The 22,099-nt window shown below is 39.3% G+C and overlaps 1 protein-coding gene across 1 annotated transcript in view; it reads left to right on the top strand.

Moving 5' to 3' along the window:
- Positions 1-5,434: 5,434 nt before the first annotated feature.
- Positions 5,435-22,099, top strand: part of LOC148325622 (solute carrier family 12 member 7-like) — a 27,850-nt gene continuing 11,185 nt past the window's right edge. Inside the window, exons 1-14 of the mRNA XM_088310688.1 lie at positions 5,435-5,555; positions 5,985-6,149; positions 12,602-12,690; positions 13,104-13,229; positions 15,809-15,955; positions 16,629-16,683; positions 18,804-18,934; positions 19,018-19,154; positions 19,235-19,339; positions 20,571-20,782; positions 20,871-21,038; positions 21,146-21,244; positions 21,534-21,591; positions 21,726-21,900. Of these exons, the coding sequence (XP_088166814.1) occupies positions 6,002-6,149; positions 12,602-12,690; positions 13,104-13,229; positions 15,809-15,955; positions 16,629-16,683; positions 18,804-18,934; positions 19,018-19,154; positions 19,235-19,339; positions 20,571-20,782; positions 20,871-21,038; positions 21,146-21,244; positions 21,534-21,591; positions 21,726-21,900 (1,650 nt within the window). The 5' untranslated portion in view covers positions 5,435-5,555; positions 5,985-6,001. The remainder of the gene's footprint in view (positions 5,556-5,984; positions 6,150-12,601; positions 12,691-13,103; positions 13,230-15,808; positions 15,956-16,628; positions 16,684-18,803; positions 18,935-19,017; positions 19,155-19,234; positions 19,340-20,570; positions 20,783-20,870; positions 21,039-21,145; positions 21,245-21,533; positions 21,592-21,725; positions 21,901-22,099) is intronic.

The following is a 22,099-nucleotide window of genomic DNA, read 5'->3' as shown; positions in this document are numbered from 1 at the left end:
CCCAGCAATCCATTTTCTATCACGTTACAAGGTCATGGGTGAGCTGGAGCTTCTCCAAGCTAACGTTGGACAAGAGCTATGTTACATATAGTACACCAGGGGTCTTCAACCCTGTTCTTCGAGGGCCGGTGTCCTGCCCGTTTGCCACCTCTCCCTGGTGCAACACACCTGAGCGATCGTTATCTAGCTTCTGCAGACCTCGCTGATTATCTGATCATTTGAATCAGCTGTGTTGCAGCAGAGAGAGATGGAAAACGTGCAGGACACCGGCCCTCGAGGAACAGGATTGAGGACCCCTGTAGTACACCCTGGACTGGTTGCCAGTCAATCAATCGAAGGGCACACTTTCAAACGATCATTCACACTCGCATTCTCACCTATAAACAATTTTAAGTCTTCAATTAAATGAAAATGCAAGAGACGAACAGCACACATTAAAGTAGGTGCTGATATTTGAACCAAGAACCTCAGAACTGAGTCAGACGTACTCAACCAGTATTACACTGTGCTGCACTTGACCTGATCTATCCTAAACTAACATCACCTCACCTGTCAATCTAGTAGTTAATACCATGACCACAAGATGTCAAAGGGATTTGGAATAGTTAAATATTATGTACAGTATACTTATCCATCTATCCATTATCTGAGCCGCTTAACCTCACGAGGGTCGTGGGCGTGTGGAGTCTATCCAAACTGTCAACGGGCAGTAGGCGGGGTACACCCTGAACTGCTTGCCAGCCAATCGCAGGGCACACAAAGACAAACAACCACTCGCACTCACAATCACACCTAAGGACAATCAAAAAAAGAGTGTCCAATCAACCATACCATGCATGTCTTTGGAATGTGGGAGGAAACCGGAGTACCCCGAGAAACGCACGCAGGCACGGGGAGAACATGCAAACTCCACACAGGAAGCCTCTGAACTGTGAGGCAGATGTGCTAAACAGTCGTGCAGCATATTCAACTTTGTCAAATATCGATGGCTTTGATAGTGGTATCAGTTTTAGGTAAATTGTTTATTTCAAACCTATCATCAACATGATTGCAGGGCAAATCCATTCAACCTATAATGTGTTCAACATGTTACTAATTCAACCCGCTGACAGAAGTGAAAGTGTCCCCATCTTTCCATAATATTGTGGTGGCACGGCACAGTGCAGGCATTTGTAATTTGTCCTGTTTGATGACACGAGAGGTTGGCCAAACCGAAACCCCGCTGCGTGTTTGTGCAGCTACCTGGTTTGGAAGAGGAGTCTGTAAACGGGTAAGAATTCTACAAATAGAATTAGGTCACTTAACAACATGGTCTTGAGGGAGGGCAACCTCTTCCCAGCGTGCGTCAGCACTGACCTTTTTACTGTTTGCTCAAGGGATTTTCATTTGACCTTTTTCTAATTTTCACTTCAGACGCAGTAGTAGGAAAATCTTTGTAGCTCCATTCATAGAGTGATTCCAAATGTTTTTCTTGCATCATTATTAGTTTTTGAACGTTGGCCGAGATTACATGCAAACAAACAGGCATGCTGATAAGTTCAGTCTGTTACCTGTGTCGCTGAATTTAGTTGACAGTGATGCTGTTGTTTAGCAATTTTATTTTGCAGTACCTGATGTGAGATTATTTGATGACTTTAAATACTAGGTAATTTACATATTTCATTATGATTGTTTTCACAGTTTTCTACCTCAGGAGCTTCTTTTATCATCAATTATTCTGGTAGTGGGCATTTGCTGAAACTCTTTTGGCAATCACCTTCCGTTGTTGCTTGCCAAAAATAACCCTCCCCGGGAATGAATGAGTGGGTGCATCGGTTTCCAGCCATTTTGCATCCCTGATGGAACCACAGCACCACCTACTGACATTGCAGAGGTGGAATGAAGGCTGTAGTCAGTCTTTCCCTTCTGTTGTAGTCTGTGGGAAGGAAAATGTCATGTAAAACATTGTTTTCAAATACAATGAAAGCGGAAAAATTGCTCTAAGACTGCTGATTGAGTTTAAACTGTTTCAAACTCAGTTTTTTTTCTCATTTTTTAAGAAATCAGTTCATTTTTATGCCATAACCCGACCAAAGCTGAGTAAACAACTTTTTTTTTCAGTATTGGTATAACTTGATTGTTAGCTATCATGTCATCATTTCTTTCTCTGTCGTGATGGCAATCCCTTAACATGATAATGAAACCAAGATATTATGTCAAGCAACAGAAGGAGTCCTATTGAAGCTAAGGATGGAGTACCACAGGGCCTATTTGCCCTGAGGGACGCCAGAGGCAGCTGATGTGAACTAGGAGGCCAAGCGGAACTTTGCTTTTGTGGTGGCCGAGACAAAAAGTCAAATTTTGGGAGTTTGGTGAGGGCATGAAAAATGATTTCTGGATGGCTTTGAGGAATTTCTGGTGCACCATCTGGCAACTCAGGAAGGGGCAGCGGTGCACCTTCAACATTGTCCGCAGTGGGGATGAATTGCTGTGGACCTCGACTCAGGAGGTGAATCAGCGGAGAATGAGGAGTGAACTAGGGAATGATTTATCACAAATAAAGTTCAGTTGTTGTAGTAGGCTTTTCCTGTCTTTTTTTTCCCAGGATTCAGCTGAATCAAAACAGCCCTCAAAATCTGATGCTCCCACCACGACATTTCATTGCACGTATGGTGTAGTTTTCATGCTCAGGGTTTGTACGCTTAGAATTATAGCCAAAAGTATGAGCTTAGTTTTATCTGGAAAGAAGATTTTGTTATGGTCCAATAAATATAATACCATACTCATTCTTATTCTTGTATTAAATATATTTTAACTAGTGTTGTCAAGCGGGGTGTTTTCTTCTGAGATGATGCGCTGAAGATGTACAGCTAAAATGGTACAGTGTTTGAATTTGGCTGAGCAAGATATGCAAAGTTAACAGTGTTAAAACATGTAATCACATTAATTTTTTAAAAACCAATAATAATCTTGAGTTTACGCTTTAATTTTGACAGCCCTAATTTCAACCCATGGATGTGTTTTTTTTGTCCATGAAACATAAATAATAATTAAAAAAATTAAAAATTAAAAAAAATTTAAATCTACCAATACTGGAAAGTTAGGCCTATATTTTTACCGGCTAAATCTGAACACATATATACAGTACATGCTGCTATTAAAGCATATCAACACAAAGTCGCCTTTAGCAGGTAGAAAATATGTCCATTAAATCAGGTAATTTGCAACTGTACTTACATATCCTTCAAAATGTATAATAAGGAGGAAAGCACAGTAATATCGTTTCCTGGCTTAGTTTGTCACGGTCTATTCCATCGTGACTAAAAACGATGACAAATATAACCACCAAACTTCATATGCACATTGTTACTCTTTTCTACTTCATTCTGTGAAAATGAAAAATACGGCACTATATTTTGGATTTGACATAATCTCCACAGGGCAGGCAGGCTGGCAGCTAGCTCCCATGGCTAACATCTCTGCTGCTAGCGAAGCAACAATTAGCATTCGGCCGCTAAACGGATGAAGTTTGCAGTACGAAATCAGACTCTTGCCGACCATACATTGGACTTCGAGTCGTGGAAATCCGCCATCCAGGTAGCAGATTAGCGTTGCGTTCGCAGATGGTCATGCAACCAAAGGAGCTCATTTGAGTAAGGAAGTCAAGCTAACAATTTATGATTGAAATATATGACAATCTACGAACAATTCAGCTCATGAAAAGCCTCTCTAAATGGATTGTGTTTGCGTGTCTTGGTGAAGATCAGATCATAACATGAGGAAGTTTGCATTTTCTCATTCTTTTGTGTTGGGCATAAATAGAGATGTCCACATAGATTGTGTTCCAATTGATCACCATTTTGGGAAATTATTAGCAATGTATGTATTATTTTGAATGGACAAATTTTAGATGGTTCCTCCATGGGAGGAGGGATGGGGGCGTGGCCATATTTCTGACTAGAAAGGTGCGTTTGTTCTGAGAGTAGCTACTGATTGATTCCTACAAAACATTGAAAATGCAAGTTAATATGATTTTCCCGATCTAACAAAAAATACGTAAATTGAGCTTGTTCAGTGCCAATGTTCAGCAACAGTCACCAATCTTTTTTTTTTTTTTTCCCCACTTTCATGTTAGGCGAGACTGAAAATCCTACAAAGCCCTTTGTCTCCATCGCCTCTCCTCAAGTGGAAACTGTTGCCGGAGGGTTTCTCGTGCGGCGCATTTTTGTGGGTGACCTCAGCTGAACAGAGGAAGGAACAAATCAGTGATTTCATCCCATTTGGTCACTCAAAGGATTCATTATGATTCATTCATGAATGATACAACAATACTTGAGCCCCATCCAACAATCGAAAAAATTATATGCAAAATGCTTATTAAGCAAATGTGCAACGACAGACTATGTGCATATACGTTCTACTTATCTACACGATTGCACATAGACATTGCTACTGAGTGGGATGAACTCACTCTATCATCTGAGAAGTCAGACCACTAAATTATTACAACATCACTGACTGATAATGAAGTCATCCATGAAAAATTAGGCGTCAACAAGTTTATCTCATCTTGATTATAAATATTCAAAGCATACTTCACGTTTCAAGCTGTGAGAGGAGCATAGCAAAGCAAGTTGGATTTTGCTGACAGAAAAATTAAATAATTGTTTATTTAATTAATCCGAAACGTTGCACAACTGGTTATCACGCCTGGCTCATAGTTTTTAGGTTGGGGATTCACGGTTTGGAATCAGGTGTCAAATGTGAGTGTGAAAGGTGTTTTGTTTATGTGCCCTGTGATTGGCTGGTATCCCGTCTTGAGTGTAACCTTCCTCTTGGTTGGCAAAGGCTCAAACACCTACCAAAGGGAACAAGCAGTTATATAATGGCTGGCTGAACGATTTTGTTTCTCTGAATACACACACAACAAAATGTGTCATCAGGAGTCATTAGGTCATTTGATTTTACATTACGTAATATTTTGATTAAAAAGTGAACTTTGCATAACTTCATGATCACACTGACAGGGTGTAATACGAGAAGGGAAAATGTGTCATTTATGGTTAGTATGAAATTATGATCTATTTTTAGACACTGCACTTTCATAAGCAGTTGCTAACATTTGATGTCACGGGAAGAAGTAGTTTGTTGTTGAACTTGTTATACTCTTATACATTCATAAGCCTTAAACTACTAACACATTTAAAACGAATCACAGTGTTTTATGCATTTCTTTTAATCGCAGGCAAACTCTGGGAAACTATTGTTGTATTATAAGGAATTGAATTCCATTCCCCTTGCTTCTTCCTTTTTGGCTGCCTGTTGTACTCTGAATTCATTGGACTGAGTCCAAAGTTTTTCTGAAGTTTTCTACCCTGTGCTAGGGTGTGTTACCACTCTACTCTGAACTTCAACACCTCCGCTCTACCCACAATGCACTGTGGGAAAGGTAACACCCATTTTGTTGACTAGTAGGAAATCCGAGGCAGACGCTCCCAGCCTGAAGAGAAGTGGAGACAAAAGACAACGTCACAAGAAAAGAAAAATACTTTGCGATTATAGTTCCATCTTTTCATGTGAGTGTTTTGTTGGATTGTTGTGATCTTTCAAACAGAGTTTTGCTTGACTATTTTTTTTCATAGAAGTTCTTTCTCTACCTTTTGGAATTTCAACTAAGGTGCGAGAGCGAGACGTACGACCGAGGGCGGGGGAGGAGCTGTGGGATTCTCCCCATGTTTCTTATGTTAAACAGAGTGACACATGTTGATGCATGCTCTTAAGGTATTGGAGAGAAAGGGAAGGAAAACAACAAAGAAGGAAAGAAAGAGAGGGAGAGAGAGAGAGACTTTGGCCTTTCTCACGTGCAGATGCGGTCACCCAAGCGTATAGGAAATTAAATCGCACTTAACTAAAACAACAGCTTGACGTGTCAGACTTCACTTGGATCATGTGTGGATTGTTTTATATCTCCAGACTTTTCTAACACGACCGCATACATTCTACAGGCAACTGTGGAGTCAAGATGCCCACCAACTTCACTGTGGTGCCAGTGAATGATGCAGAGGGCAGCAGCAGCAAGGCAACTGCAACTGGAAGTGACAAGCCTGTCAGCCTCAACAATATTTTTAGGGATAAAGATAAGGAAGATAACTCAGATGGATCCCAGTCAGGTAAGAACTATGTGCTGGAGAATACTCCATGCTGAAGTGAAAACTTTGGCTTGGAGATACAATCATGTGCTCAGAGGTCAAAGTCATCGTGGGTCATGGGGTGCTAAAGGCTTTCGAAGAAGGTTGAAAAAGATCAGTGCATTTTTGTGTCATTGAAGCACCTAAGGCAAAAGTTTTCCGACTCAGACAATCACATATCGCATGTTGTGGCAGGCATGCTAGAGTTAAACGCGGCACTGTTCAACTTGCTTGAACCTGCTGGCCATCTCAATGTGATAAACAATTGTGTGTAACTTGTAAGTTAACACGCTAACCGTGACATATGGTGACATGCAAGAATCCACATTGTAATTTAACAAGTTGAGAACATAATTTGTTTCTTAGATAGCTTGTTTGATTATTCATTTACTTCGTTGACTGTGTTTATATGAGTTGGTTACTAATTAAGTAGTTTTACAAGATCTCTACAATTGAGAAATATACTTTATGTAAATTGGCAACATACGTTATTTTTATATTACCATAAATCTGCATGTGAATGACAACACACAATAATTATAAGTGTCATTAATGACAGAGCAAGACATATATCAGTAATAACACTATTTATTTTGCTGTCTGCCATTGCGTGAATACACAATGTTTGCCTCACCCTGGCACTTAAGCTCGCAGATCCCTCTGGTGTATTGCAAAGACATAATGGGATCAATATGTTTTTTTCAGGACCAGTACCGTTTATTAGTGGTCAAAGAGGCCAATAACTGACATTTGGAACCGATAATAATTTTCCATAAAAGGGAGAATATTAGCGTAAAAATAATAATAATAATGAATACACACTAGTCTCTAACTGTTTGTTCAGATGTCTCAACATATTTTATTGAAGATTTCAAATTTGCAAAAAAAATCTTTTTCTATAATAAATAGTTTTCCAAAATTTCTAAATAACTGAAATGTTAAGCTTTTTCTTTCCTTCATTTTATTTCAGAAAAAAAGTAAAGGTGCTGAGAATTTTCAGCAGCATCTATTTATAAAGTTAACTGAATTTTTAATATAACATTTTAAATTGATCCCTAACTGGCCATCAGAATTTAAAAAAAAAAAAAGCTGCTAATTGGCCCAGCCAATGAAAAATATATGTTTTCTCAGTACCACAACTCAGAAGTTTCATACGAGCCAAACAAGGAGGAGCCATGCAGATCCCAGGTCAATCAATATTAGCAATGGAACAATAGCAGTCAAACTGCGTAAAAGCCCCAAAACAAACAGGCAACACACATCACAACCTTTCAGAATATAATTGGCTCATGAGAGTGCGTGTAACGCCGGAAAAATGCAATAGATTTCACTCAAATACACTAGACACTTGATGTGGTCAAGATAGAAGCACATTGCGCCACTGTAAATGGAGTGTTACTCGATTGCAGGAATTCTGAAAGGATGTTAGAACAATAATGCAAACAGTTTTGCATGTTAATGTGGGACTATAGCCCATTTTTTCCTGCTCGGCCTGTATTCAACTGAGCATAAACTCAATAAATTTGAGCGAATGTTTATAGATGTAAATTTGATTTGGGAATGTCAGTGGGAGCAGTTGCAGGATAGCATTTATTGAGGCCTTAAAGGTAGCAAAAAGCAGATGTATTGTAACAATATCAACTTTATTAGAAAAACTTGTAAGGTATATGGATTGAACACATTTTGGCTTTTAACAAACTTGTCGAAATTCTAAATTGATGTATGTATTCTTGCCAACAAGATTGTTATTCTGAAACGAAATCAATTAAATAGTGGTCCGATTTACTTGATTTGATGCAAGGCTGCATTACAGCAGTGAGATAATCATGAGTGTTTTTGTGCAAAAATGTCATTGAAATGTTTTAAACCAAAACAACCCAAACTGTCAGAAATGTGATGGCAAGTGTTCTTCATCCGTGGCCCTCATCACTTCTGATAAGCACTTTTAGAACAACATGGAGTGAACAGACGAACTCGAAGCCATAATGCTGATTGGACAGAATGTCCTAACTATGTATAAACAATAACATACGTGCGTTTTTCCATTACCGGCTCCTTTGACCAGTATTGTGTTTCCATCGTCTGGAAGCAAGACTATTCCACACAGGTTGCATTACAAAGTACAGTCAGCACTTTGCAAAAGTCTTGGGTTGCCGCTAGCCTTGATTTTTGTTCTTTTTTATAATGGCTATTTTACAAGCAATTATTGTGACCTAAGGGGAAAAAAAAGAAAAACGAATGAACCTGCAAAAAAAAAAAAGTAAATAGCTAGAAGAGTTAAAACAATTGTTGATGTTGCAGATTTTGATACAAATTGTCATGTTTGAGTGAGGGGTTGTGGACCCAAAAGCAGGCAAGTGAGGGAGGAGTACCTAAATTAAAGTGGTATTTAATTTAGAGTGGTCATGGGAGGTAAGTCTAGAAAATGGCAAATCAAATTTTTCACACCATTTCTTTCATGCTTAATTATTTCTTTTATGTGCAATTACTTTACTTGTGTAGATTTGATTTACCATTTTCTGAAATTACCTCACACTACGACTTTAGGTTCCGGATAAAACCAGTGTCAAAACTATGCCAAACATAATTTCTGTGGCGACGCCAAAACAATATCAAGATGTGCCCCTGATGGAAAAATCCCTGACTGCAGTGTCAACTTTCCACCAAAAGAGGGTCCTAACTGACTGTAAAAAAATTCCCGATTGGTTTAAATAACATGCAACGTTTAGAAACGTGCGAATAGTCCTGTCGCCACTAAATATGAAACTACAATGGTCGACATTTTCCCCTCCAGCTCTAGGGTACACACACTTAGTGTTCACACGTGATGTTGTATCGAAAGAGATGCCACCCGAACCCTAACCCTGATTCACACCTAAACAATTCAGCCCTCCATTGACTGAACCTAACAGGAAGCTGGTGTAAAAAACACAAGCATTGGGACAACATGCAAACTCCTAACAGTGAGGATTCAAACCTAGAACATGGCCCCTCTCGGTTGTGAGGAAGTACGAATCAGATGGCCTTGGAATAAATATTGATCCATCCATTATCCAAACCGCTTATCCTCACAAAGGTACCAGGTGTGCTGGAGCCTGTCCCATCTGTCTTCGGGCAGGATACACCCTGAACTGGTTGCCAGGCCAATTGCAGGTCACACAAAGGCTGGCCATCAACCCACGTGAGAGGAAACTGGAGTACCCGAAGAAAACCGACGCAGGCATGGAGAGGACATGCAAACTAAACACAGAAAGACCGGAGCGGGAACCGCACCTTGCAACTCTGAACTGTGAGGCAGACGTGCTAATCGTTACCAGTCACCATGCCACCCTGGACTTAAATGATCTTGCAAATACGTAGAAAGCAGATGACACGGGCTGGACAGTGACTGTCAAGCAGTTGCATCCAATGTGTCAAAAAAAAAAAACAGGCCCCAACTCTAATTAGGCCCTTAGTGTTTTGTCCGAATTAAATGAAACTTTGGCCATAACTAGTTTATTCTTGTCATGATCCGCGTCGGGCATGACAGGTTTTGTTATTGTTTTTGTGTGCATGCGGTCTTGTTTTTGTTTTGATCAGCCGAGTAGGGGCGTTTCCCCTCAGCACCTCGCCCTCACCAGCCACGCACCTGCTCCCCATTAACGATCACACACCTGATCCCCATCTACTCCCCTGATTACCGGACTATTTAAACTTCCCATGCCATCAACCCAGTGTCGGGTCATTATCCCGTTTTGCTCCCTGTTGCTGCGTCTCGGATTCTCACGTACATTGCTTTGATCACGTTCATGCGTGTATGCTTGCTTTCGCCCTTGTTCACGTCCCTTTGTATTTCGTCTCGGTGTTTTGCTCTCATCCTCGGTCCAGCCTGGTCACGTTTAGTTTGTCATTAAAGTCTGCCACCCTGCCACGTTTATTGGCCCACGTTCCTTGTTTGCCCTCGTTGAAGTGATTTAATAAATTCCCTTAAGTTACCCTTATCCCTGCCTCCTCGCATTTTGGGTCCACCTCTTCCTCGCCGTACGGCGATCGTGACTTCGCCTCCTGCTTGCCGTGCGGCGAAACCTCACAATTCTATTCAAAATATCACATCAAAACACTAGGGTCTTTGGCCTTTTTTTCTCCGTTCTACAGCATATGTTCTAGATGGCCTCCATTTAGCTCCGTGCATTTCTTGAGGCGCAGCACAAAGTTGTCCATGACGTTCTTACAGACTGAATTCATAATGCTCTCATCTCCTCCCTGATGGCTTTCTTTAGTTCCGTGATGGAAAAAAAATCAGGGGGGTTTAGGTCCGGGCTATGGGGTGCCCACTCAAAATCAGTCTTGAGACTGATCACTCGGCCTCCGAAGTTCTTTTTCAGCCAATCTCAGGACAGGTTTGAGGTGAGAGATTTTTTTCTTTGGGGCTATCTCAAGGACAGAGTCTACGCAGGAAAACCCAGAACCATCACGGAACTCAAGAGAGCCATTACCAGTTCAGTCTTTTTGGGTCTCCCGTAGCTCTCATCAATCTGTGACCTAATGAAGGGGCTTGGTTTCTGGAAGGCATTTTGTAATCAGGAGAAAACAGAGCTTGTGTGATAATGTACCATATCAAACATCCAAGGGTCACAGGCAACCATGCCCACTACAAAGTTGGAGTGTTTGTATTGCCTCTGGATGATTCACAGTTGAATAACTATGCACTAACAGTGTCTAAAAAAATTGGATTAAAAAAAGCCCCCATGCAGAGTTGAAGTTGTACATTTCCTTTTCATTTTTTATTTCATGTTTATCGAAGAAGGGTCAGATGCACAACATAGACGAATTAGAAACAATTGGTAATGCATCACATCATTTGATGCAATTGCAAATTTCCAAAGCTATCTCAAAAGGGGCTTTGAGTAAAAAAAAAAAAAACACTGAAAATATATACACATTAGAAAGCGTGCATTTTTAAAACAAAGGGACACAAACACATGCACTAACAACACACACACACACACACTATAAAAAGACTATAAAACTGTAAAACAAAAAAACATTCAGTGATTTAGTGATTTTTTTCGAGCAACAGCAGAATTTTACAACCTTTACTACAACTAATTGGGAGCCAGTGTAAAGCCTTCAGGAGTGGAGTAATATAATCTCATCTTTTTTTTGTGGTCAGAACCCAAGCTGCAGCATTCTGAATGAGCTGCAGCTGTTGCTGTTTGATGCGCTTTTGAGGCAGTCCAGTAAGAAGTTGCAAGAATCAAATCTACTAGAGCTAAAAGCATTTCTAAGTTTCTACTGGTCTGTTTGGAGCATTCAACCCTTCAGTCTTTTATTTTTCAGCTGCTGAAAGGCTGTTTTAGGGGTTGAATTGATATGATTCCTAAAAGTCAGGTCTGAGTCTATCAGCACCCCAAGATTTCAGACGTGGTCTTTGGTTTCCCAAGACAGTGACTGTTTGAGTGAGTGTTTTCTTCAGCAAACCTCTTTTCTTTATTGTCGAAAAAAGTTCTTTTTTAATTTGGTTTGGTTTAGCTGAAAGAAATTTTGGTTCAGCTTCAGCCAGTAATTTGCTCCAGGCAGTGACACGATGCGTTAATTGAACTGCTGTCATTTGGGGACATTGATTAATATGGCTGTGTGTCATTTCATAACCACGATAGCCAGAATTGGCATTCTGAAGCGTTTGAGCCTGAAGGTAAGATATAAACACTCAACAAAAGTTGTCAAAGGACTCACCCTTTCTAAAGACAGTGACTCCCAGTGATTTCTCATAGCAAACCTCTTTATTTCTGAAAACAATTACTTCAGTTTTGTTTTGGCTTAGCAGAAGGAAATTTTGGTTCATCCATTTAAATTGCTGTTGTCAGTGACGCAATATGTTAATTGAACTGATGTCATTTGGGGACATTGATAGATGTAGCTGTATGTTATTTACATCGCTGTCATAGCCAGCATTGGTGCTTTGGAGTATTTGACCCTAAAGTAACATATACAGAAAGAACAAAAGGGGGTCCAAGGACTGACCCCTGAGGGACCCCACATCATGGCCATTCGATCAGATTAAAAATTTTCAACGTTCACTCAATTCTCAACTCAACTGTATTTATCGAGCATTTTACCACAACCGCCGCTTGCCTATCAAATTCATTGGATTTCCATTTTAATTCACTGGTAAAAGAGGAGTTGAGGAACATTCATCTTGATACGTGAGTGTGGGTCACAGAACAGGCACCACTCTATGTATATATGTATGTATGTATATATATATATATATATATATATATATATATATATATGTGTATGTATATATATGTATGTATATATATATACATATATGTGTATATATATGTGTATATATATGTGTATATATATGTATATATATGTATATACTTATGTACGTATGTACATTTGCAACCATTGTGTAACACACACCGTTTGCTTGTAAATCCATTTAGGAGATGACATTCAAAGGGAGTCACGCCCATTCATCAACTCAGACCGTGAAGTTGAACAGTATGATGGCAAAAACATGGCCTTGTTTGAGGTAAGCCTTAAAAAACATGTTCTCTCATTCTGTCAGGCAAATAAGCTTGCAAATTCATATTGTTCCAACGTGATGCCTGGCACAGAACGACAGTAAAGCTCAGGCTTGAACAAACATTCAGAGCTATGGTTGTTGTTGAGCTGGATGTTGGCTTTCTGATACTGTAATTCCAACTGAGGAGCACCCTTCAGGAAACCTGTAGCTGAAGCGCTGCATCGCTGTTTGTGCACCCCAACATGTCTGCATTGTCCATGTAGAGTTTGTAAGAAAAATATACAGCAATTTTTTTCAGTTATGTTATTAGTTTTCACTATCACTTGGTGCTCATTTGGTTCTGGATATTTGAGACAGAGGAGGGGGGGAAATCAGCAAAATGGCTTCTAATATCCATTTTCTTCCATGGTCCTTTGAAGGAAGAAATGGACAGCAACCCAATGGTGTCATCTCTCCTAAACAAGCTAGCCAACTACACCAACCTCACGCAAGGTGTTCGGGAACACGAGGAGGCTGAAGATGGGGTTAGAAGGGTCGCCATCACGGTATGAATATTAATCTAATCTGATGACTCACAATGGAAAAGTTGATTCGTTAGTTTGGTTTGACTGACAGTTAGGTAACATGGGTCTCTCTGCAAAAACACCTTTCAATTATTGCATTGATCCTGATTTTTCCCCCTCAATAGATTGAGTTTGACACACTGTATAACATTCAAAACTTGCTTTGAAGATTTGATCAATTACTCGGGGGCATTTTTAGAATTAGTTTACGAGCATCACGTTATAAGAGAAAAACAGCAGCACATCTGATCAAATACAAGTACTTGTCTATATAAAACAATTAATCCAATGTCAAAAAGGTTTTGGGGGCATGCTGGAAATACTGGACAAACAGATTTTTATCAGCGACCTCACACCGATTGCTTTGTAGAGCTGAACGGATCTCTTCATTTCACTTTTTCTTTATCTAACAAACTGGCACCGCTTCTTTTTATTCAGTGAAATCTATGTGCCATGTCTAAATGCAGGTTGAGGTCAAAATAGTATTATTGTAAATAAATGGTGCTCATTATCATTCTCATTGTTAGCCCATAAATCACTTCCTGGAAAATCTAATTATCTTTCTCCTGGAAGGTATAACAGAATGTAAGAAGTGTGACCTGTGTAATTTCATTTTCATAAAAAGCCTCTGTGCAGATTATCTCAAATGGCTGGAAGAAAGCCGATAGAACACTGAGGAGCCGCTTTGTTAAGTAGCCTTGATGATGTCTTGCTAAATCCCGCCTCCCGAGTGATAGCGTTGCTCTTTATTTGGCAGTCTTGAGATATCGGGCTCGGTACTCAAAAATAGGACAGAGCAATGCAAACCGACTGCAGGGAAGGAAGTAAAGAGAGAGATTATCCACAGAACAGGAGATGTGGGACATTTGGAAGTCTACGTCAGGGACCTTGCTGCATGTTGACAAACAACTGAAAGCCATGGAGAGGGTGCAAAATAGCATTTTTATGACGACTCTGAAAATGGTATGTACATGTGGGTTTTCATTGAGGAAGTTGAGGTGATTGCACATTTTACACAAAGTGTAGTTGTTGAGTCCTGCCTGATGAGCTGCACTGTGAGCTTTGAGTTTGTGTAATGATACTGCATGCCTCAGGGAAAAGAGGGAAAAGAACATCGTGCTTAAAAATTCTTTGCAGTTTTGCACAAGTTACCTCAATGTCCATATATTTGAGTTTCATTATTATTATTATTATTATTATTATTATTATTTCTGTATGGCTAGGTTTAAGTGCAGTTGCCAGAATAAAATTCAGATCACTGATTAATATGATTTTATATATATATATATATGTATCTATATATATATACATATATATATATATATATGAATAAAAAATAAAATAAAGTTTTGTCCCTTACTGCATACAACAATAAAAATTTGATTACAAGCAGAACACCTGACTGTGTTACCGTACTTTGTCTTTTATTAATTGTTTGAATTTATAACAGAGAAAACAAATCTGCAAAAATCTGATGGTTTGGGGGGATGTTTGAATGCCATTATATTTGTCTTCTGCTGTAATGTTTTAAAGTATGAAAAAAAAATGCAAAAAAACAAAACAAACCAAAAAACAGCCAATTATACAAAAACTAATATTGGTTGGTAATAGAAAAAAAATGTCAGAACTTCCTGAGCAGAAAAATTATTTTAGTTGTTGCCTGCTTGATTTATTTCGGACTCGTCAATGTTAAAAAGCAGAATTCAGTTTGTTCAACTAATTCGCAGAGACTTCACTGACAATCAAAGTGCCATCCATGCTGATTAGATTTTGCTCTTTTGTTGCGGACATCATTTATTACATCAGTGATGTTTAGTGAGCGACTGCCATGTTTCATAGATGAGCTTGTAAGTTCCAGATCCTGAAGCTTTGGCCTGTCCATCACTTTGTAAAGACTAACAATAGTCGCATCAGATAATAACATTTTGTCCAAGGCAAATTCCACCTTGATTTTCATTTCCTGGTATAGTGTCCATAGAAATAGAAATCCCATCTGTATTTTTGTTCATTTTCATGACCATTCCTTTGCACTCAAAGTTTTTCCGCCATCAATGGCTGTTTTTTATTTAGTAAATGAGTCATTTCTTTCTCATTCTTAATATTTCTAGTGGGTGTATTGGGTATGGCCAATGTTAGTTAATGCGCCCGATTATTTATTTCAATCCATTTTCTCTCAGCTTCACAACCGCTTAATTTTACCCAGAGACAACGCCCTGCTTTTCATATTGGTTACTCCTCTAATCAGTCTAACATATTATTCCGAGGCAAAACCCAAATCTGAAATGGAACATATACATGTAGCTCTATTTGTTGTGAGAATAATCAAAGTAATACTGCGACACACTCCTGTCAGTCGCTTGTTCCAACATTTTTGCTCACACGGAAAATGGGTGGGTTCAAATGAAAGATCTTTTTTGTAAATCTGAATGTTTAAAAATAAATGAATTGGCAATGTTTCAATGTACATTGTATAGATGGATGGATGGGTGGGTGGGTGATAGATAGATGGATAGATCATTCATCTATGCCTGGTCTCACCCATTTTTCTCTTGTTTCTCAAGGTCCCCCAAATGGGAACGTTTATCGGGGTGTATCTGCCCTGCATGCAGAACATTCTGGGTGTGATCCTATTCTTGCGTCTCACCTGGATTGTTGGAACGGCAGGAATCCTCGGCTCCTTCGCCATTGTGTCTATGTGCTGCATTTGTGTGAGTCCTTTAAAATGTCTTCAAAGAAATGGGATGCTGGTATGAGTAGTCAAGAAACTGAAATGTTCAGCAATGAAAGAGTGAATCAAGAGAGAGAGAACAGAGAAAGAAGAGGATACTTTCACCCATTTATTTACGAAGAATTGATTTTGGTGCCTGAGCTTTGAGAGATTAGGAGAAGAAACATTAAATTAGTTTGATGTACTTCAATGAGTATATCAGTAGCTCGAGGAAGCTGGACAGAGAGATGATTGTTTCCTAACACTCGTGATGTGAACAATCTGCACTCCACACCCTACTCTCCTCCAAAGTTTATCCACTCAGAGGCTTCAACCAAACAATATGATGGAATAAAGAACATGTCAATTCATTGCTTTGTATTTGTTGGGAAGAATGTCACACCAGGTCACGAATACATCACAGTTAGCAAATTCCAGCTGTATATGACTGCTTGCCTCAGTCTGGTATTAAATGGCAAGAAAGGGTTAGACATTTGGAAGTCTACATCAGCATGTTGACAAACAACTGATGGAGAAATTGCAGAATTGCAATAATCAACATACACATTTTACTTTTCCTAACTGAGAGAGGGTATCTTACATAGCTAACCTATTTGCAGCTGGCATCGGCTCAATTTGCAGTCAATCTAACCAGGTTCTTTTTTTCCTTGCAGACTTTGCTCACAGCCATTTCGATGAGTGCCATAGCAACAAATGGAGTTGTCCCAGGTAAAATAACTAATTGTTAAAAAAAAAAAAAAAACTTATTTTATCTTCAACAGAATAGAACTAATTGTCGAGGCAGATTCTCGTTCTCCCTGGCAGAATCGGCCATGCATATGCCAGTTTCGTACATTTTACATTACACGATACAATACAATACAACTATATTTCTATAGTGCATTTCACAATAGTTGCAGCTGTGACAAAGCGCTTTACGCAGAGTGTAACATAAATTAGCAAAGACAAAAACAATTAAAGCAGTAAGTTCAAATACAAATTAATGATACTTGAAGTCATTGATGTTGTAGTGGTACACTCGCCTCACTTGGCAGCGTGGGATCGGCTCCCACTCAGTGACGCTCTGTAATCCACCTTTCGCCCGAAGTCAGCTGGGATTGGCTTACATACAGCATACAGTGCATCAAAAAATATTTCAAAACTGTGCTCTATTTGTATTTTATGTGCTCATATTTGCCTCTTACAAAAAAATTCCAAAGTTGATTTGGTGCATGTGGTTGGCAAAGCGGGGAAAAAAATGGCATCTAAAAGGACAAAATGGTTAAAGTGTGACACCAGTGTCTTGCTGTCCACTCGTCATCTCGCCAATGTCCTCAGAACCAACCAGAGAAAAGAACCCAAAGGAAATATCTCTGCACAAGCATATTAAAGCATATCACCGCAAGGTATATATGAAGTGCCAATGGCAAATTTGTGGTGCAATTTACTGAGTTCTTGCAGCTTTGCGCTGCCTCAGGTCAACAATGCACGGGACACCAAGTGAGACACCACTCTTTGGCTGTCTCAGTTCAGAGCCGTAGCGAGTCATATGAGTGCCCAAGGCAAACATAGTCAGAGCCAAACATGCCCCCCTGTCCTTTTACTCATTATTCACTAAATGTGAGTAATGTGTAATAGGCCACTTTGTCCTGCTAATTCAATGTTTCATTGATCTGCCATCTTAAGTTATGTTCCTCATATTTACAACCAACAATTTTGAATATTAATGTTTATCCTCAAACAGTAATCTATAGAGTGATTATTTGAGAAAATTATCATATTTTACTAGGCTAAGTAAAGTCCTTAAAATCCTTCTTAAGGTTTATTATCTCACAAGTGAAGCGTCTCATCATGTTTATAGTAATTAGGAATATGCAAAATTTAATATACATGAGGATGAAAAAATACGAAGCCAAAGAAAAAGTCAAACACAGTGAGGTCCGCGGGTTTGGGAGGCCAAGCGCAGAGAGCAAGGTCTGTAGCACCTCGCCTATTAATCCACCGCTTAGGCACGTTTTCATTCAGAGAAAATTCGATATTTTCTCGTGAGGGTGAGTTAAAGACAAAGTTTATGTTTCGCCACTTTCAGCAAATATCGATCACATGAAATGTCGATACGGTGGACTGCGACATCTTGATGCGCGGTTGGAAGGAATTTTCATATCACCTTGATGGCCACAATTGAACGCTTGTAAAACATGAAATAAAAATTTGAAGCTTGGTGCAAGACATTTGTCCAAGCTCGAGTTTTCTATTGTTTTTCATTATTAAAATATCATGTGAGGATTTTGGCTTGTTATTTCTGACTCACACTATAGTTGGACTTTTCAACAATTTTTATACTTTAGTTGGTGAAAAGGGTCACTCATATATTTTGTATTATACAACAGCAAGTATTGATGGCATAATTTATTAAAACTTGTGATTATTCAAAAAGTCTTTATTACTTCCATTGATTTCTGGATGACTAAAGTCAATTTGGGCTAATTCACAACATCCTTTTCCGATTCTTACACACGGACGCTCATTTTATTCGTTTCACAAATCTCGATTCAATGATATCCTCTATTTTGAAATGTACTGCAGATAGTTGTTTTTTTTATTAACACACATACTTTATTGCTTAAGATAGGATCTCAGGTTTTGGACCGATGTGATACTGCTTTGGCCAGCCTTTGAATGTCTGATGTGGCTCACCGTGGTCCAAGACTCAGGGATTTAATACAAAATCTCATAGGCATGGAAAATGAGATGGGACATTTCTTTCTACAAATAAACGTTACCATTGCAATGCAAAACAAAGTCTTTTGAGTTTACTGAAATCTAACCAGGATAAAGTTTCTCTAAAGCGGGCGGCTCCTACTACATGATCTCCAGATCACTGGGACCAGAGTTTGGTGGAGCAGTTGGTCTCTGTTTCTACCTGGGGACCACCTTTGCTGGATCCTTATACATACTCGGCACCATTGAGATTCTGCTGGTATGTGGCCGCAGTGACGCTTACAAAGAAAGACTTGCACTGTTTAACTCAAACATATTGACTCGTTGACTCTCCATTTCCAGACATACATTGTTCCCACAGCAACAGTGTTTGAGGCGAAAAGTATAGAAGATGAAGGAACAGCTGCCCTCAACAATATGCGTGTCTTCGGAACGTGCTGTCTGCTTCTGATGGCACTCATTGTGTTTGTTGGGGTAAAGTATGTATCCACACTGACACATAAATGTACAAACCCACAGAGACGTATTAGACTTGCATATTTTGCCCTGTTGTGTGCAGATATGTGAACAAATTGGCTCTAGTGTTTCTGGCCTGTGTCATGCTCTCCATCATGGCCACCTACGCAGGAGTCATCAAGACTGTCATAGAACCACCAGAGTTTACGTAAGTAACCGGCCCAATAAGCCTGCTTAGTTTATTATTTAGCTACCCGGTTTCTTAAACATTTGTGTCTTAACATACAAGTGACCCGGCTTTGAGTTTTGAGCCGATTTTTATTTATCTAAGTTTTTTGTTTGTTTGTTTATGCTTTGACTTTCAACAATACGATATGATATGAGCACTGTATGGCGGCAGTCAACTTAACTCAGTTCACAGCAAGCAATAGTTTGGCAGATAGTGAACCAGTCTACAAAAATTTAGTTTACTGGGAATTTTTACGGCATACCGGTACGTTACATGAGTACCCTCTCTTTTTCTATTTCGCTGTTGCACTTTGTGATGTATGCCAGTTTTGCACAAGGCAGTCTCACGTAGTCATGTGTCAGTCACGAAGGAAACAGCTCTTCGAGCCGCCTCCCTAAAGTGCACAACGACAAGACGGTTCCACCCTCGTCGTTCACTTCAAAGAGCCCCATAATGCTCGTCAATCCGTCTTTGACTGCACGGAGCCAAAGCGGCAGCAGTTACAGCACACAGAAAGGGATACAGAACAGAAAGAATTCAGAGCGAGGAGAGACAACATGAACACGCTTGTAAGGAATAGTTAAGAAATTAAGGCACAGCAGGAAAAGACTTAAAAGTTAAATTGAAAATAGTTGAGGTTTTTTGTACTTAATTTTTTATAGCTCTACATTGAGAAAATAAAGATATAATTTCAAAATAAACAACCAATCAAGTCGCATTGGTTTATGCAAGATTATTTGTATTTTATATTAAAATAATTTAAGCAACCCTCAAAAAGCTGAGGAGCCTTTTTGGAGTCCAAAGAGTTGATTATCTTGTGAGACTATAAGAGCGGAAAAAAAATCAAAATAATTAGTCAAGTGTAGCAGGAAAAAAGGTCTTGAAGATGAATTAATAGTGAAAAATGTAAACATAAAGAAAGTAGGAACTTTGAAGCATATTATTTAGGATATACGGTTATTGCTTGAGAACACTTGAACCCATAAATGTTGGCGTGGCTCCTAAAGGGCCAAATGAGAGGCCTGCGAGAGGTGACGATGACACGTTAATCTTATATATGCGAAACACTGAAACTGTGAAAAGTTAAGCGCAAAGTGGCGAGGGATTTCTGTATATTTACCTGAACTTATGTATGCTGTGTTATTGTGCACCATCTAGTGTCGGAGTCCAACGAGTAAGCATTGGCTTGTGTCTACTGTCCATTCTTTAGTGTGTGTCTTCTGGGGAACCGTTCGCTGAACAATGACAAGTTTGAAGTGTGCGCAAAGACTGAGACGGTGAACAACCAGACTTTTACCACTGATCTCTGGAAACTTTTCTGTAACAGTGAACATCTCAATGCCACCTGTGATGACTATTTCAGTCTAAATAATGTTACAGAGATACCGGCTATTCCCGGGCTTTTGAGTGGAGTTCTGAAAGGTGAGGATTATTCAATCCAAAATGTTTGATTCGCAATAGAGTTCCAATTAAAGCATGATTCTTATGTTCTTGCTTTGTTGTGAATCAGACAACCTGTGGGGTGACTATGGTCCAGCTCATACAGTCATAGAAAAGAAAAATCAGGCTTCCGTACCAGCACAAGACAATTCCGGTGATATATATAAACCCTACGTTTTCAATGACATTGCCACCTACTTCACACTGTTGGTGGGAATATACTTCCCCTCAGTTACAGGTGAATACTTTGACATTGCAAGCAAGCCCATACATATGTAGATTATGTCCCATTGCATTACGTGCAATTAAAACTGAACTCTTATATTTTTGTCTTGTTAATTCCAGGTATAATGGCTGGCTCTAATCGATCTGGTGATCTAAGAGATGCCCAGAGGTCAATACCAATTGGAACTATAATGGCAATTCTCACTACATCTTTCTTCTGTATCCTCCATTGGCTTATCATGCAAATTAAAAAAGGAAAAGTCAACATTTCTTTGTGTGTTTTCAAAAATTGTTATAATGGTGTCATAGTCACACTTGATCCATTTTATTTCATTCTATTTTGAACAGCCACTATATTTATATGGTAAGGTGAGTGATCATGAAGGCGACTAGATTTAGATGAAATTTAGTTTTATCATACTATAGACGTGTCCTTCTGAATCTAACAAGGACAATGTCCTACATATACGTTGTATTGTCCAGATTTTCATCTTAATTTCAATATCAGACCTCTCCTGTGTGCTGTTGTTTGGAGCATGTATTGAGGGAGTGGTCCTCAGGGACAAGTAAGTGGTTCCTTCTTACCTGTTTAACGTGTTAGACGTACAAAATTTAGGTTCAAACTATAAGTGATTATAATTGTTCAAATATGTGTTCTTTGTGTAGAGGCTGAACATGATCTTGGCTGTACTTGTTCCAGGTTTGGAGACTCAGTCAAGAAAAACCCAGTTATTGGAATCCTGGCCTGGCCATCACCTTGGGTTATTGTGATCGGATCATTCTTTTCCTGTTGTGGGGCGGGGCTTCAAAGTCTGACCGGGGCCCCCCGGCTGCTTCAGGCCATCGCTCGTGATGGGATCATCCCATTCTTGGAGGTCAGCGCTGTCCGCTTGCATGACACAAAGTTTGGTTTTAAACCGTTGGCAACAATGAATGCATCTTGCTTTGAGTTTTACAAATGTTACTGTAAATTCTGCGGTAGTACTGTATTTAGTTGACGGTTCGACTTAACAGCACTTGATTAAAACCGATTTATGTAGTTTAAGATTTGATCTTATTTGATTTAGTCGTAGC

Source organism: Idiotropiscis lumnitzeri, chromosome 12 (genome assembly GCF_059441095.1).
Source record: "Idiotropiscis lumnitzeri isolate Australia: NSW breed Sydney's pygmy pipehorse chromosome 12, RoL_Ilum_1.0, whole genome shotgun sequence".
Taxonomy (NCBI): Eukaryota; Metazoa; Chordata; class Actinopteri; order Syngnathiformes; family Syngnathidae; genus Idiotropiscis; species Idiotropiscis lumnitzeri.
The sequence above is the reverse complement of the archived record's forward strand: the minus strand, read 5'-3'. Positions and strand labels throughout refer to the sequence as shown.